This window comes from Carettochelys insculpta, chromosome 24, assembly GCF_033958435.1.
Source record: "Carettochelys insculpta isolate YL-2023 chromosome 24, ASM3395843v1, whole genome shotgun sequence".
NCBI classification, from domain to species: domain Eukaryota; kingdom Metazoa; phylum Chordata; order Testudines; family Carettochelyidae; genus Carettochelys; species Carettochelys insculpta.
The window spans coordinates 9922396-9939191 of record NC_134160.1 but is presented as its reverse complement, the minus strand read 5'-3'; the positions used below and the strand labels follow the sequence as shown (position 1 = coordinate 9939191).

The 16796-nt window shown below is 44.8% G+C and overlaps 1 protein-coding gene across 1 annotated transcript in view; it reads right to left on the bottom strand.

Moving 5' to 3' along the window:
- Positions 1-16796, bottom strand: part of RPS6KA1 (ribosomal protein S6 kinase A1) — an 80780-nt gene that overhangs the window by 21476 nt on the left and 42508 nt on the right. Inside the window, exon 3 of the mRNA XM_074976204.1 lies at positions 7080-7133. Coding sequence (XP_074832305.1) covers positions 7080-7133 — 54 coding nt within the window. The remainder of the gene's footprint in view (positions 1-7079; positions 7134-16796) is intronic.

The following is a 16796-nucleotide window of genomic DNA, read 5'->3' as shown; positions in this document are numbered from 1 at the left end:
AACTCTAATTTGCCCCTAAATGTCTTCTAAGAGTCCAGTCAGCCATGGAAGTGTTGGTAATGCTGCTAGACAACACTGACCTCCCGGGGTCCAGCAAATTCTCTCATCTGGCACTGGTCAGTTCCCAAGGGTGCCAGATTAGAGAAGTTCAACCTGTAGTCATTTCTACAAAACGGAACTTTTCCAAAGATTGACAGAGGGGATTAAGCATTCATGTTTCAGAGCAACCAGTTATTATCTACCTCAGGAACTGGAAAATATTTTCCTTTTACAGTAGCCGTGTTAGTCTGTATTCTAACAAAACAAAAGAGCAGTAATGTAGCACTTTAAAGATGAACAAAATGCTTTATTGGGTGATGAGCTTTCGTGGTTCAGACCCACTTCTGCTATTGAGCGGATGAAGTGGGTCTGTCCCACAAAAGCTCATCACCTAATACATCATTTTGTTAGTCTTTTAAGTGCTACATTATTGCTATTTTGTTTCCTTATTCAATAATCAATTGCATAATTGTCATTTTTTATAATTAGTTGAAGACCCAGGCAAACTGACTAAAATCATCTTTCGAGGAACCAAAACATGCAGATTTGGCAACACCAAAATACTTCATGATGTGTCTTAGTTTTTCAGAATTGTTTCAGTTAAAAATATTAAAACTTGCTCTCAAAAACATTGTTTCAACATTTTCTAAACAAAACATTCTGATTTTGTTCTGAAATTGTTTCAAACTTTGTTAATTTTAATAGACACAAAAATGCTTAAAATTTCTCAAAAACTAAAGAAAAGCTATTAACATACCATTTTTAAAATTTGGTTTTGATTTTTCACAATTGCCAGTGAACAAAAAAACAAAAACAAACAAACTACCTTTGATTTGCGCAGCTTCACTTGAGATTAGCCAGCACCTGGAATCTTCAGGAGCTGGACCTCTGGTGTGGGAATTATGCTCTGGAGCACATTGAAAACCCAATCTACATACAGGCTCAGAGACACTAGGTTTAAAATTGGTCCTGACTTCCTAATACATTTAATTGATCTTCAACATATCCACCAAGTCAGGATTAGAAACAATAATTCTACCCTGTGTAAAAACCCAGTTTTGTTCTGTTTCGCCCCAACAAGTTTTAAATTGAACCGTATTTAAATCAAGTTTAAACACAACTCAAGCGGATGGAGCTGAGGCATAGTTGGGGCTTTAGTTTGCTGTCCTCACCCACCTCCACCCTCTCAGAAAAGGTTCTCCGGAAGGAGGGAGATACACAAGGATGTGGTTTCCTGCCGGTAGTAGCACGGCCTCTCCTTTTTGGCTAATGAGCTTTGTTTTCTCTCGACTAGGAAGTGCCTTTGTTTTCATATTGTTCGGCAGTTCTGTTCTCTCAAAAACCAACAGCAGACACTGAGTTGTGTGCAGACTTCACCCACACAATAGGTCCAGGAAGAGTAGCAGCCAAGGCTAGCTGCTTCCGCTGCAACATTCTCCTGCCGGTTTCATTCCTGTTCTGGAGGGACCAACAGGAGAGGCGAGAAACGTATTGTCTCCATTGACCAGCCCTAAGCTTCTAGGCAGAGAGAATGTCCAGAAATTGGTCATCAGAGTTTGTGCTTTTTACACTGCTGACAGCTGTCCACTAGAACTGAATCACCAACTCCTCTGCTATGCCAACAAACCACCATCCCCTAGGAAGAGCTTTCTGTCACTGTCAGCCTGGTGTGGACTGAAGTGAGCAAGGTGCCCTATGAAACATCTCCCTGTTGTTAAAACCATGCTTCCCAACCCATCTGAGAAAGGACCCGGAAACACCAAGCTATCGGGGGGGATGGCACCAGGGAAAGCCTGCAGTCTAGGAGCACGAGCCTCAGCCTTAGGACCAAACACATACTGTTCCGACAAGTCTATTTTGTCAGACGTAGAAAGCCTCGTTTCCACCTTGTGATTCTTGTGGCCAGCGTCACTTTTCTGGACCTCAGCAGTGCTATCTGTGGCTCATAATCAAAAGGAAAAAAGACACGGTCTGGAGAGTTCCTATGAACACAGAAGAACAAAGCAACAGCCAGAATTCTGGGCAGCTTAATGACCCAGTTCAACACCATGGAAGCAGGGCTAAGGTTAGGCTCAGCTTAGAATACAGAAATAAAAACAGAGGTTTCATAAAAGCACTAAGAAATGAAAATATTGACGTGGATTGGGTTAGGTTACATTTACCATCACAGTACATTGCCTGCCTGGCAGATCCATTTTAAATTAACGTTTCCTTTGAGCACAGCCATTTCTGCTCTTCTATATTCCTTTGTTATAACTGAGAGACTTGGTACAGTAGGAACAGATCCATGTACACCTGAGAGCTGTTCCCAGCTCTTCCAATGGAGGTTCAGTACATTCTGTGAATGGTCTTAACTTCAGTATACTAGCCAACAATAAGCCCCAAATTGTTTTGTTCTAGAGAGGTTTTCACCATTATAAGTGTGCTCTCGAGACTGTGAGGTAGCAAAAGATTTACATAAGTGACCTGGCAATTAACACAGCTCAGTGAATGTACTAATTGGGGGGCGAGTGGGTGGGAGAAGGCATTAGCAAGGAGTCCTAAATTGACAACGTTTCGAGATAAAGCTTTAGACATCAGCTAACAGCTCCCCTATAAAAAGGGGCGGTTTTTAAAATTTTGCCTACAAAACTACGCCAAGAAAAACAAGATTGTGAAAGTTTAGAGCATTAGCCAGAAGGCCAGATTCCATAACCTGTTCAGTTTCAAACCAGACAAGCAACAAGTATAATAAGCAAGTCACAACACTGGAGTGACAACAATCACAGCAGCTGGATGAGTATGTGTGCATTATCCCCACAGCGATCGGCAGCATGAACTGGCTTCATAGCTAAGTAATAGAACTTGCCTTCTCCAGTGCAATTAAGTCACAGTTACCCTGCAGGAAAGGAAAGGAAAGAAGACCCAGAAGGCTCCAACCACAGATTGCAGCAACTGTTAACCCAACCTAACATCATGAGTCCCATTGAGCCAAGCAGTTACAAACACAAACTGAAGCCAGAGTGTCCTCTGGCAAGCTGAGGGAGCTAGCTGCACTACTAACCGAGCTGGAGAGCTGGCCAGAGGCAGGCAGTGGCAGGCTGCAAGGTTTCGCTCGGTGTTTCCTGTGCAGCCACAGTGTGAGAAAGGCACAGATGCGAGGCAGCTTGGGCTCCCGCTCCATGGTCCATCCCGTTCAGCATGGCACGTCCCCAGTTACCAGGGGCTCATGGCGGGTCTCTGGAGTACACGCTGCCCCATGCAGGACTTGAGACAGGCTTCAGCTTTCAGAGTCGCAGGGTGAAGGAGCTGCAGGTGGTTAAAACCCCACTCGCAGATGCGCAGTGAATGCTGCCGTCTCCCTCTTGCAGCTAAGAAAGTTTGCACTCCCACGCCCCAGCAAAAATACTTGTGGTTGGTTTTACACCTCACAGCTCCTTGCTCAGATCTGACTCCTCTATTCACAGGAGAGGGTCTCTTTCTGCTAGCCCCCCCAGGGTCAGGTGTAGGTAGTCTGAGTTGCATGTTTTAGCACATGGTGTTTATGTGGGAATTCCCGCAAATGGAGAATACTTTGGGGCGAAATTTACATTTTGAACAAGGGATAAAAGCCTCAAGTTAAGAACAGCCTGTACAGTAGTAAAGTTACTACAGGTTGAACCTCTCTAGTCCAACACCCTCAGATCCGAACGGTGCTGGACGCAAGAATTTGATGGACTAAGGGAGGTCAATATTTTCTAGCACATTACCAACACTTGCACTGCTTACTGGGCTCTTAGCAGACGTTTAGGGGTAAATTACAGATAACAACAGCACAGAACACTGAGAGCCAGGACTGGTGGGTGGAAACAAACTTTATGGGACTGAAGGAAACTTGGCCACACCCATGATAAGTGGTCGTCTGGCTAACTAAAATAATGCTGGATTACAGATGTTGCCAGAGAAGAGAGTTCCGGATTAGAGAAGTTCAACCTGCACCTAGAAGATCTTCAAATGCATCTTTGCTCCCCTGTGCCAAATCGGAGAAGAGAATTTAGTATCATCAGATCAGTCCTGGAAGTTACTTCCTTTGGAAAACAACACTGAAGTCAGTGGAAGGGAGGAAGAAAAAAAATATATTCTCCTCAACCTCTGAGGATAAGACAAGAAGCAACGGGCTTAAATTGCTGCAAGGGAGGCTTAGGCTGGACATTAGGAAAATCTTCCTGTCAGTGCAGTTAAGCATTGGAATAAATTGCCTAAGGAGGTTGTGGAATCTCCATCATTGGAGATTTTTAAGAGCAGGTTAGACACACATCTGTCAGGGATGGTCTAGATGACACTTGGTCCTGCAGTATGGGAGACTGGACTTGATGACATCTTGAGGTTCCTTCCAGTTCTACTATTCTATGATTAACTTGGTCTTGTCATTACCACATGCAGAACTCTTGCACAGTGAAGAGAAGGATGGCTTCTATCATAGATGAGGTAGTTTTGCCTAATCACTTCCTGGATTCTAACCTACGAGGCACCTATGAAGGCAACCAACTAGCCATGGCTCTGCAGAGGCCATGGCTCAAGGAGCAGCAAATGGAACATAAAGTGTTGTGGGAGACAGAGTATCCCTGGAGTCCTATCGTTGTCCAAATTCATTTTCCTCCTTTGATATGCCCATACCCTAAGCTAAAGAGGGCACTTGCTCTCCACAAGGGCATGGAGTTATTCCCTCTAGTTACATTTCTCTGCTACAAGCTAATTCTCTTTTGTTTGCTTTAGAACAAGTCTAACTGGCAGTAAGACATCAGCCTTCCTCCACTTGCATCTGGAAATACCCCAAGGCTCTGGAGGGGCATTCAGAGCTGGGATTTTGGTTTGGGCCAATGACTGCTTCTGACCTTTCTCCTCCTCATCACGCCCACACCACACTCTTTGGTGAAGAATGACAGTAGGAAATGACTGATATTTGTGTGGTGTTAACACCAGTCAGGGATTGTGCTTCATAGGGGACACCAAATGAAATTGATGGGTAGTAGGTTCAAAACTAATAAAAGGAAATTTTTCTTCACACAGTGCACAGTCAACCTGTGGAACTCCTTGCCGGAGGAGGCTGTGAAGGCCAGGACTCTATTAGGGTTTAAAAAAGAGCTCGATAAATTTTTGCAGGTTAGGTCCATAAATGGCTATTAGCCAGGGGTAAAGTATGGTGCCCTAGCCTTCAGTACAAGGGCAGGAGATGGATGGCAGGAGATGAATCACTTGATCATTGTCTTCTGTTCTCCTTCTCTGGGGCACCTGGCATTGGCCACCGTCGGCAGATGGGATGCTGGGCTGGATGGACCTTTGGTCTGACCCAGTATGGCCATTCTTATGTTCTTATATTGCACAAGTGAGTCAGACCAAGACGGACTCTGTCCCAGAGACACAATGGGTAGAGAACAGCAGGGTCAGTAAAAGAGATCCTGAGCAGTGGGCATAGCAAGTTCTTGCTATAGTCCCGATGCTGTCAGCAGTCACGGGGAAGAGTAGAGTATAGGTCTGTGGTGTCTAACCATTGCTGAAGCAGAAGCCACTATAGTGAGTTTGCCACAGTATTCTGAAAATACATTTATTGTTCGAGCCAACCAGCCACACTCGTCCAGCCAAATAGCCACATGTGGCTAGTCACTAGTATGTGGGACATCATGGTTCAAGGGTGCCTGATTGTGATTTACCCTCCTTTATTCTGCCAGGGCCCCCTTCCAAGCAACAATCAAGGCCAGAGTCTGAACTCAACATCTGTAAAACAAAGTTAAGAACACCAACTGCCTTTCTTAAGAGCTCTAATGTCTACTCTATCAATGAGATAGGTATTGAGAGAGACAGGGTCAAGAATGTCTAAGGGTATGCCTACACTTACTGGGTCCAAGGGTTGATCTCCTGGAGTTTGATTTCACACATCTGGTAAAGAAGCGCAAAAAAAAAAAAAAAAAGGGATCTCTCTGGGGTCCACAGTCAACCCCCTGTACACCTGCTCTCGCAAGGAGTAAGGGAGGTTGATAGGAGAAATGGTCCTGGCAACCCCTCTCAGTGAGGACAGGACTTACAGCTGACTGCAGATATGTCAGTTCTAGCTACGCAACTGCCATAGCTACAACCGACGTATCTGCAGTCAACTGTAAGGTCTAGTGTAGACCAAGCCAAAGGGGTATACCTACACTACACCGCTATTAGCGACAATGCTGTGTTGACACAGCCCTGTTGCTACAAGTCAGCGTGTGTGAACGCTGTTTGTTGGCCCCTTTGAGGACAAAATACTGCCACAACCAACGAGCGGGTTTTGCTTTGTCGAAAGGAAAGTGCTCCTGCCGATAAAGCAGCGTTCACACGTGCCATTACCGTGGTAAAAACATTTATCGTTCGCTTGGGTGGAGGGGCAAAGCAGCCACGAATGACAGAGGTTTTGTTGAGTAAGTGCAAGTGTAGACATAGCATAAGAGTTGCACTGGGTCAACTGCTGATGGACGCAGCAGTCATGACTCCGCTCAAGAAATGAAGAACAGTTACTGTCAAACCGTTTGGATGGACACAAACCTCTTCCCTCCCAGAACAGCTAGTTTAATGTATTACCCTCCATCACGCAGTGTCAGAGCTGGGCAAAGAGCATTCGAAACCACACAAAATGGTGCCTTATGCTTCACAAAGAAGGTAAGACGGCTGATGACAACACAGGGTGGAGTGGGGGAGGGCGAAGACACAATCACGAGGTCACATAAGTGAGTGACTCATGTCCGTCCGCCTTCCACGTTAGTAACTCTGATTTCGACCCACAGATTTGTGCCACCAAAGACCTTTCAGGGAGGTCCTCGCGTCTGTTGTTAACACCTGCTCGCCTGTCAGAGTTTGCTCTGGTTCACAAGTGCAGTTCAGATGGTGTTAATAGGATGCAATCTCAGCACAGGCATCGGAGGAGAGAATGATTCACAGCCTCTATGAACTCAAATCTTATACAATAATAAACTGCAACGACTCTCACCATAGGACCAAGTGTGAATTAAAAATAAACATGTCTCCTCAAGCTGCATGTTTGCCAGGGGCTCTCTTACCTTATCTGCTGAATCGACAAAGTCTTTCTCTATCCAAGAGATGTCCGATTTTGCCTGTGGAACAGCAAAGGAGTGTCAGCACAAAGGGTCTGCGATGCTCAGTTAACATTTTTTCTAATGCACTTGTTTAATAGAAGCAGGCAAGCTTTTCACAAAGGCACAAGATAATACCCCCGGGGTAAAATCTCTCCCCAAGAGGCAACTGAAAGCTCTGTTGATATTGCTGGGCAAGAAGGGTCAGGTAGATTCAAGAGTTTGTTACAGACTTATCTGTGCGGCAGCCGAGAGAGTGGAATGAACATGTCAGAAGCGAATCCTACATGTCTCTGAAGGTCACGCTCACTGTGGCTATGGAGAAAGTTAAGCTCTAGGTCTTCACAAGGCAACTGGCCCCTGAAGAAAAATGGGACCTGCCTCTCCTGGGGCCATAATTAACTCCCCATCCCTCAGGCCAAGGAAATGGGGGGCAACTAATTATGGCACAGGCAGAGCTGGTTCTACTTCCCCCTAATTGGGGCAGAGTGCCCTGGGACAGAGCCAAATGCTGCTCTCAGTCACACCTGGCATAACTCCACAGCAACTCTCAGCTTTGGCAGAGTTACACCAACTGAAATTCAGGGTAACAGCAGAAAATGGGACTCAGGATCTGCTCTTACCACCTGAGAAATGGGTTCTCCTCTGAGTGGGATCAGTGCTCCTAAACCAGCTGGTAGGAACACAGATAAATACCAAATGCATCGCATCTTGCGGAAAGAGAGTAGGTCTAGCCCAAGGGACTGCGAACTGTGGGTCCGGAGCCGCATGTGGCTCTTTAAGGACTTCTTTGTGGCTCTCAATGCTTTAATTGCAAATTTAAAAAAAAAAGTCCCTCTTGCTTATTTTAGATAAATGGTGAACGTCTAAAAGCCCAGCAACGAACAACTCATATCTAAATAGCAAACGATGTGATCTCGAAACATTTTGTAACTCCCACTGTAATACGTGCAGTACCTTATGGGATATGATACTGATCATGTTGCTAATAAAGTCTTATTCACATGCATTGCAGCTCTTCAATTATTGAGGGTGTTTTTTTAACCAAATACGAAAAAAAATTGCTCTTCCTGTTTTGGTTGCCAACCCCGGGTCTAGCTTGGTCTGTTTTCAATGCAACTTCTCACCTATCTGAGAAGAGATAGGAGAAGTATCATCCAACTGCCTTCTAACCTGATGCTTGTCCAGTTCCATATAGCTTTCTTTTGTCAAGAGACAGAGTAACTCTTTGGGAAAGGTTTGCCAAGCCCTGGTTCAAAAGCTGTGATTTCTGTTCTGCCCCCACAGCAACACCAGCTGACAGATTCAAGACAAGGTTACATTTGAAGAGCCTGATTTCTGGAAGGTTAGAGATTAGATCCCAAAAAGTCTGTTGTAACTCCAAGAGGTTAATTCTTATGCCCATAGATTCACTGTCCCAGCTGGATGTTTCGAGAGGATGAGGTGAACTTTAAAATTAAAAAAAAAAAAAATCCCCCAGATTTGATTAATTTCTCTCCGAGGACTCAGTTTGCAAGCTGCAGATTAGGTGCACACTTCAGAGGCATGACTACCGAGTATGTTTTAAAGAGACACTCATTCAACCTGCTACTTCTGCTTTCTTTTGATGTGGTTAGGTGGTATCATGGGGGCGGGGGACAGGGGACTGCATGGCACATCATTTTGGGTAACTGGTATTACAGTTTCAAGGCCCTCTGACTTGCGGTCAAAACGAGAAGCCTCCCCAACTCCGCACCCATAGACACGATTCCTGTCAACAAAGCTGAAAGAAGAGAGTGGCTGTGAAAGGGATGGGATTAAAATAAGCCTTGGGGAACGTCATAAAAAGAATCCCTTACAGTTTTAACAAAGGAGATGTTCTAAGCTTGTGAAGAAGCTGGATATAGAGCTCAGGAGGCTTGTTTTCACCTCTCCTCCTACATGACCCCATTACTAGAGCTGCTTGGCACAGGTGCAGGAAGTTCTGGGCTCTCGAGCCCCTCCCACCACCTGTGCCACGGCAGCCATGCTATTTTTCCCTCACCAAGCTTGCATGAGGACTTCTCCTTGAAGTGGAGTTGACACATCCAGCCTGAAGTGCAGACCTACCCTTAGCCAAGAGACTGACTGGCCCACCCTCGGCCAAGCTGGCAAATTCTAAGTCCCTGCCAAGAGCCGCCACTCACAGCGGAACAAAAACAATTGCTTCCAGAGCCTTACGCTAGCATCCATCAGGTGCTTCAGAGCCTCCCAACAGCCACATACAGACCAATGTTTACAAGTAAGCCAGCTCTTTTCCTGATACCCTAATCCAGGGGTCAGCAACCTTTCCAAAGCGGAGTGCTGAAATTTCACTTTTTGACCTCTATGAACGGTCTGTGTCAGTGATAATTTTTAAAGTCACTAATAGTACTACTTACAACAGCTTCATTAACAAATAAAGATGCAGAGCTTTGTTAATCTGCAGGCAGCATGGCTTTGAGCCAGCTTCGAAGGGGAGAGGAGGGTGAGCTCCTGCCTCACGTGCCAGTGAAAATCAGAGGTTGCGGTCCCCTGCCTTAATTCTTGGCTCTAAACATATTCCTTAAGCAATGCATTCATTTTCTTGCACTAAAAAAAAAAACCAACTTCTCCCTTATCAGAGCGGAGTCCCTGCAGTCTACACACACTAGCTGGTGTAAGCAGCAGGTCGCATTGTCAGGCTGCAGCAGAACATTTTGCAGCACTCTACAAACTCTAGGCAGGAATGGGAATTTAGGATTTGCAACTGCTCTGCCTCACCCACCCCGTCGGGTTTAAAAACCAGGAAGTGACTGCAAGTCTGAGGGGAGGAGACTGAGTTTCTTTTGAACCGCAACATCTCAGAGCTGCTTTCGTACGAAGCAGATGACTTAATTAAAGCTTTGAACAGTTTTTATTACAAGGGTCTAATTTGTCGTCTCGTCCCACAGGAAGAGTTCAAAATCCATCACCTGACCTCTTCTCTCTCCTTCTCTCTTTATAAAAAGAGTTTGAGAAAGAAAGGTGGCAAAAGACCACGTGTGTGTTTTTATAACCTTGGTAGTTGATCTATTTCACTCTAACTATCAGAGACAGCAAGAACAAGATGCTATTTGGTAGTATGTTTTCTGCATCCAGATGTCATGCCTCAAGGACCATAATCAAAGGGATCTTTTTGTTCCACTGTTGCTTTGCACATGCTCACGTTCCAAGCCACTCTCAAACTCTGGCAGTACCGAAAAGATAGTCCTCAGGAGAGGACGCCACGGCCTTCATCATCAGAAAGGCCCTTTCAAAAGGTAATACATAATACATGAAATTAAACACAGCCTGGCCTTCTCTAGAGTCTTGCAAGCCTCTGACTTCCGCCTTAGGTCCCATGAAACAGAAAATGCAGTACTGCAAACAGAGCAGACAATCTGAGCAGATAAAGACACTACACCACTTGCCTCCTGGATCCTTGGCTTGGTGCGAAAGAGGAGCCTCAACATCTCCAAAGCTCTAGACTGCTACTCTCCCATAGTTTGTCAGTGGGCTTCTGAGCTAGAGCTCTCCCTGGCTCGGACACCAGCACAAGAACCCCAAGCAGCAGCTATGTCACTTGGATATATTTTGGGAGTTTCAGCAGAAAAGGAAACTGTGGTTTTCTATGGGGAAATTACAGTGAGTGCTCGCTGCAACCACGCCAGCAGCCAAATGATAGCACCAGTCAAGGCACATGACCCCTCATGGGATGCTGATATGTGTAGCCTCCTTTTGGAGAAGCCAAATGATGGGCTGCTCAGATGCACATAGGTTTCATTTACACAGGGGTTTGTACCTCTTGGAAAGGGTGAGGGTGTGATGGTTCTCAGAATACTTATCACTTAGTCACCTTTTTACTCCCCTGCCCCAGCCTCTAGTGAGATGGACTTTTTCCTGTTACAGAGCTCCCAGATCACCAGCATGTCAGCCAGTTGAGCATGTCCCTGAAGGCTATGCCAGGCCCGTCCTTGACTTGCAGGGGAACAAGAGACACACCCCAGTCTCCGACTCCCCTTGAAGTGTTTCCTTGCAAGCTCCAGCACCTGACTCTGGCTACTCATAGAAATCCCAAAGGAGCCTGGTACCCCAATTTACCACTCCCTTCTGATGCACAGCACTTGTGAGAGGTTACTATAAAATAACAAGGTTTTAAAGAAAAAATAGAGACTCCCCTAAAAAGAGGGTGATAGAAACAAAATGGGTCACAATTGGCAACAAAATAATAAAACACAAAACTAGAGCAGGGTTCCGTCTATTTTTTTCCAATCCCTGGGTAGAATAAATTTCATTATGTGCACTGAGGCATGTGCGAATGTGCACCACCCCTAGAAACACCGGCTGCCAGCTGTGGGCACTCTGCCAATCAGCTGGGCAGCACCTGAACCACTCCTGCATGCCCTTCCAAGAACTCAGCTTACAGGAAACACTGAACTAGGGCCTACACTTGTAGGAGTTAAGAACAGAAATTACTACTAAGTAGGTTCCCCCACACCACAAGTTCAGTCTGTTGCACTGCTGGCTGGCATCACTGGAACTAGGATCAGCTCTTTCATGGAACACCTCCCAGTCCAGAAGATGTCTTCTCTCCACTGTCTCATATGGTCAACCAGGTTTTTGTCTTTATTCACAGACAGGGCTACCCCCGTCTGCTGTAACATTCTTTTTCACCTCCACGTGGTTTTGGTTGTTTGTGCTTGTCTTTGATGGTTTTCCATTGAATACTCTGGGGCCAGGTCTATATTAGGAATTAAACTTGATTACAGCCATGAATTTCCAGCTACAGGAATTATGTAGCTAGGATCTACTTATCTACAGTCAACTTACCTGGCTGTCTACAGAGAGGGAGGTCAACGGGAGAAACTTAACCATCAGCTTCCCTTACTCTGCATGAGATTGAGGAGTACAGTGGTCGACTGACAACTCCAGACAGTCAATTTTGCACGTCCCTACTAGGGTACTACTTTACATACCCTGGGATACGACAAGGTAGACAGTTGAGCCTTGCATTACATCACTGGCTGACCAGGAAGGAGTGACAATTCCCTCCAGCCCTAATGGGCCATCACTGAGACATAGGACTCCTTGGTAATTAACTTTTCTTCTAGGATGACAAAGCATAGCCCCATTTGTGCATAGCACAAAGATTAGAGTATTGATAAGTTTGAAGATTTCAGTAGAGGCCTCATATGCTACCCCTCATGGATAAATACCATGAAAACAGTGCATTAGATGTACTGAGTTTGTCATACCTGAGGCAGAAGTTGCTTGCAAAGAACAGGGAACCTTTTGCCCATTGACACCAATGGATCTCTGTCATGGGCTGGGAGAATATTTTCCTGCACTTAGTATGGGTCTCTGAAAGGAACCAGAGCTGCAGGTGGGACATGCCTCTCAGGAGCAGGTCTTTTGGATGTCAGTAAGTGGATCGGTTAAGAGGCAAGCATGTAAGTTTTTCCTATCACAGAAGGCATTTTCATAGTCCTGCACACCTCTCTCTTCACACTCCTGGGTCAAATTACACACGGCGATAGTGCAGGTCACTACAGATCATACACATTCACTAATATTTATCACAAACAGACTTTTTCCAATTCACTGAGAGGTGACCACTTGTGCGTGACTTGTGTCACATGCTCACATCTACCTCCCAAGTGTGAAAACCTTCTGTATTTCAGACACGCAAAAACACGGACAAGATGAGCTGGGGTAGGAAGTTACAGCGCAGTTATTAGCTAATATCAGCACAATGCATCTCACAAAGGATACCATTAGCAGCCCTGTGGCTTGCTCACGCCACACTCTGCTAAACAAAACTGTGTAAGACAGAGCTCTCTTGAGAGGGATTGGTTCCATTTAGCCATCTTTCCAAAAGGAGACAGCATCAGCTTGACTTCTAGTGAGGAACACGCAACTTCGTGTTAGTTGAACTACCTTGCAGTATCATTAATCATAATACTTCCACCAGTGCCAAGAACAAATCTGACTCAGAGTATCCAAATCTCATACCAGTGGGTAAGGCAGCTTTTGGGGAGTTGATGTGAGGGGGCAAAAGCCGATTATGGGTACCCCATTTGAAGATTGCTTCATCAGACCTCTTCAAGTCAGTTTTCTAACCTGTGAATTATTTACTAATCCGCGTTATCACACAAAGCTACCAAGAGGGCATTTTGCTTTTTCTACTTAACAAAGCAGCAGAGATGTGCATAGAGCATCGGCCTTGCAAATCCAGGGTGGTGTGTTCAAACCTAGAGGTCCTGCTGTGAGCCCAGGGGACTGGACTCAATAACCTTTCGAGATCTCTTCCAGCTCTGTGAGATAGGTATGTTGCTGGCATCTTAATTCAAGGACAATTGCATGCATCATTTCTCCTTGTTACCAGAGAGGTGGCAGTTTATGAACTTTTTGAGCAGGAATTTCAGTATTTGCACTCGCAGGAAACAAGCCTAATTGCTCTGAACCAAATGACTAAGTAGTCTTAACACAGTCAGAAATACTAAGTACGACCAAGAGTTCCTGTCTAGATAGAACTGATAGTAAAGAAAAAGACAAGTGCGGCCTGACACTGCAACGTGCCTTTCTCACTGCTTTAATTTGATTAAATAACAGAAACCTGGTTTTAAGTGAAGGCAGATGTTCATTCCCACCAACATTTAGCAATTCAAGTCTAATTCTACAAGGACTATTTAAGACACATCCAACTGGAGAGACTGAAGTTAAGTTAGGGATAGTTCTGGGCAGGGCTGGATTAAGAACAGATGGGGCCCTAGGACAACAAGGACACAAAGGACACCCCCAAGAGATTAAAATATTAATGTAACAATTACGTCTGCTTTAAAATCTATTCATGCTTATAATTACTCATGATGCATCATAAAATTACACTTCAATGAATTTTAAAATAAGAATGACATTTTTCATTTCTTTTGTTCCATTCAAGCAAATTGTCTACACAAAGAGAGGTAGCCATGTTAGTCCATATCTTCACAGGACAAAAAAGCAGTCCAGTTGCATTTTAAAGACTAACAAAATAATTTATCAGGTGATGAGCTTTCGTGGGACAGACCCACTTCTTCACAGCTGTAAATTCTGAGGAAAGTAAACTGGCACGACAAAAATGTAAGAGATAGAAGTAATGTGAAATGAAAACTGACAAATGAGCTACCTAGGACAGAAGGGGTGGCAAAAGGGGAGGGAAGAAAATTACTTACTGCTTCCCCATCTTTGATATACATAGTGATCTCAGGGAATTCACTTAACAGACACTTGCAGTAAATAATTTTCTTCCCCCTGTTCCTCACCCTTTGTCCCCCACTCCTTCTGTCCTTTGTAGCTGATTTGTCAGTTTTCATTTACTTTTTTTCTCTCTCTCTGTTACATTTTCATCATGCCAGAATTTCCAGAGCTGAAGAAGTGGGTCTGTCCCATGAAAGCGCATCACCTCATAAATTATTTTGCTACAGGTCTGCTTTTTTCCTCTGTTTAAAGAAAGTGGAGATATGGAGCCTTGGGGCCCCTCATAGCTGGGGGCTGTGAACAATTGCCCCTATGTTAGTCAGCAGCTGGTTCTGGATTGCGTGCTCTACTAGGGTGTGTATTCACTACAGGGAAGGCTGACCTTACAGGGTGCCTATGTCCCCATTAGGAGCAGAGGAAGTTGATGGGAAGGAACGCTCCCGTTGACCTCCATTAGGCTAGATCTACCCTAGGGTAAAAAGTCAGCTTCCAAGATGCAATTCTAGTTACGCCATTGGCGTCATTAGAATCAACATATCAAATCAACTTTCTTACCTACTGTAGATGGAAGTTGTTCAGGCATGCGCCAATGTCCCTTTCTCCATGCAATAACGTGGAGTACCCGGGTTGATGGCTGAGCCCAGATCAATCGATTTTGCCGTGTCTTAACACAAGTGGCAAAATTGAACTCTGGTCAGGTAAGTGAAGATTCATCCTTAATGGAAACGGCCTGGAAGCCCAAATTAAGGTACAATCGACTCTACCTATGTAATTTATATAGCTGGAATCACAGGCCTTCATTCAACCTTCTGCTATAGCGTAGACCTGCCCCCTATGGAATCTGCTACTATTGCTCTCAACTCTAGCTCAGGAGACCCTGCTCCCCTGGTGGAAAAAGATGCAGTTTGAAGTTACTGCAAATTAGATTTTGTCAGCAGGTAATGATTCCAACATCAGCTCCATAAATTGTTTTAAAAAAAAAATTAAAACAAAAATCAGGAGGCACCTTGCTTTTAATTTTAATCAGAACAATTGGAACTGCTTTTGTCTGCTCTTGAGATCTGCTCACATCCTGTAGCGAGCTGGCAACAGCATCAGTTACAGCAAGAGAGTGAGGAAGGATCAGTATTTCATAAACAGGAAATCGATAGTGTGAAAAAGCTGCTGTTTGAAGTGAGACAAAGGCTGTCATTTCAACACGCTCTGAAAGTGGGATTCTTGACCCCACTAGAGAAATAGATTTCAGCGGTGGGTTATGCCAAAAGCCAGACAGCGTGCAAATGAAGATCCGCAGTAGCAGTTAGGAAAGAGTCCTTTTAACATGTGCAGGCTGGGCACGGAGTGTACACAGTATCTTTATTCAGGTCATAAGAAGGGCCATAGATGCTCAGCTTTTTCATCAGGAGCAACAGAAACTCAAGTGCCACTCAACCGTGGGATCCTATGGCACTAGGAAGGCTTTTGAAGCAGTTCCCAGCAAGAGTAAACATGAAATCCTGCTGGTGTGAAACTTCAGCTCAGTAGGTTGGAAAAGGGGAAGTGACCAGCGAGCAATGTTTCCTGAAGGGTTGTTTTAAATAAAGCTGAGGTTGATTGATCTTCTAATAAACCTCAAGATGTTTCAGATAGGAAATAACAAGTATGCTACTGCAAAGATACAGGGGTAGACCAGCCCACATTTCATTCCTCTGAGCCCCAAATAGAAATTTCATAGCTGTGAAAATTCAGAGCATGCATGTGATTTATGCAAAGAGTTTCAATTTACAATACGGGAATTTAAAGAAAGAAGAAGAGTGGAAGATGGCCATGGACACTGATCAACTGACACCCCATCTGCACAGTCAGGGTAGCCAGTCAAAAATCGGCAGAGAACTGGACTAAAGGAAGATAATTTTTGCAACAAGGGGTGTTTAGATCTGATAGAGACACCATTAGTGAAGTAAAAGGAAGTAACAATTGCAAGTACTGCCCACAGCAACAGTAGGTTTCACTTGTTTGAAATTTGGGGGGACAGAGAAAGAGGTTCAACGTCAGTGGTAGATCTATGGAAATCGCAGGCAGGCATCAACCAGACTAGCGCTTGCATAAAACCCTTGTCACACAAATGCTGGGCCTCCTTGCAGAAAGCCATTCTAGAGGAGAGGTGAGGAGTCTGTTTAATCCTGGTTTTCATGTATGCCATACGTAGAGGAAGGTATTAGAGCATTAATTCATTGCTGGGCTGCGACCATCCTTACAGCCACACAGCTCCAGAAATCCTATAGTGGACAAGGCAATTGCTTTCACGCGTTAACTGCTCCAGGTAAGCCCTATGCTCCCCTCTAGTGTTTACCTGCCTCTGTTAACACTCGAGAACAAGAAGTCCGGTGGCACCTTATAGACTAACAGATATTTTGGAGCACAAGCTTTCATGGGCAAAGACCCGCTTCATCAGACGCAACACTTATT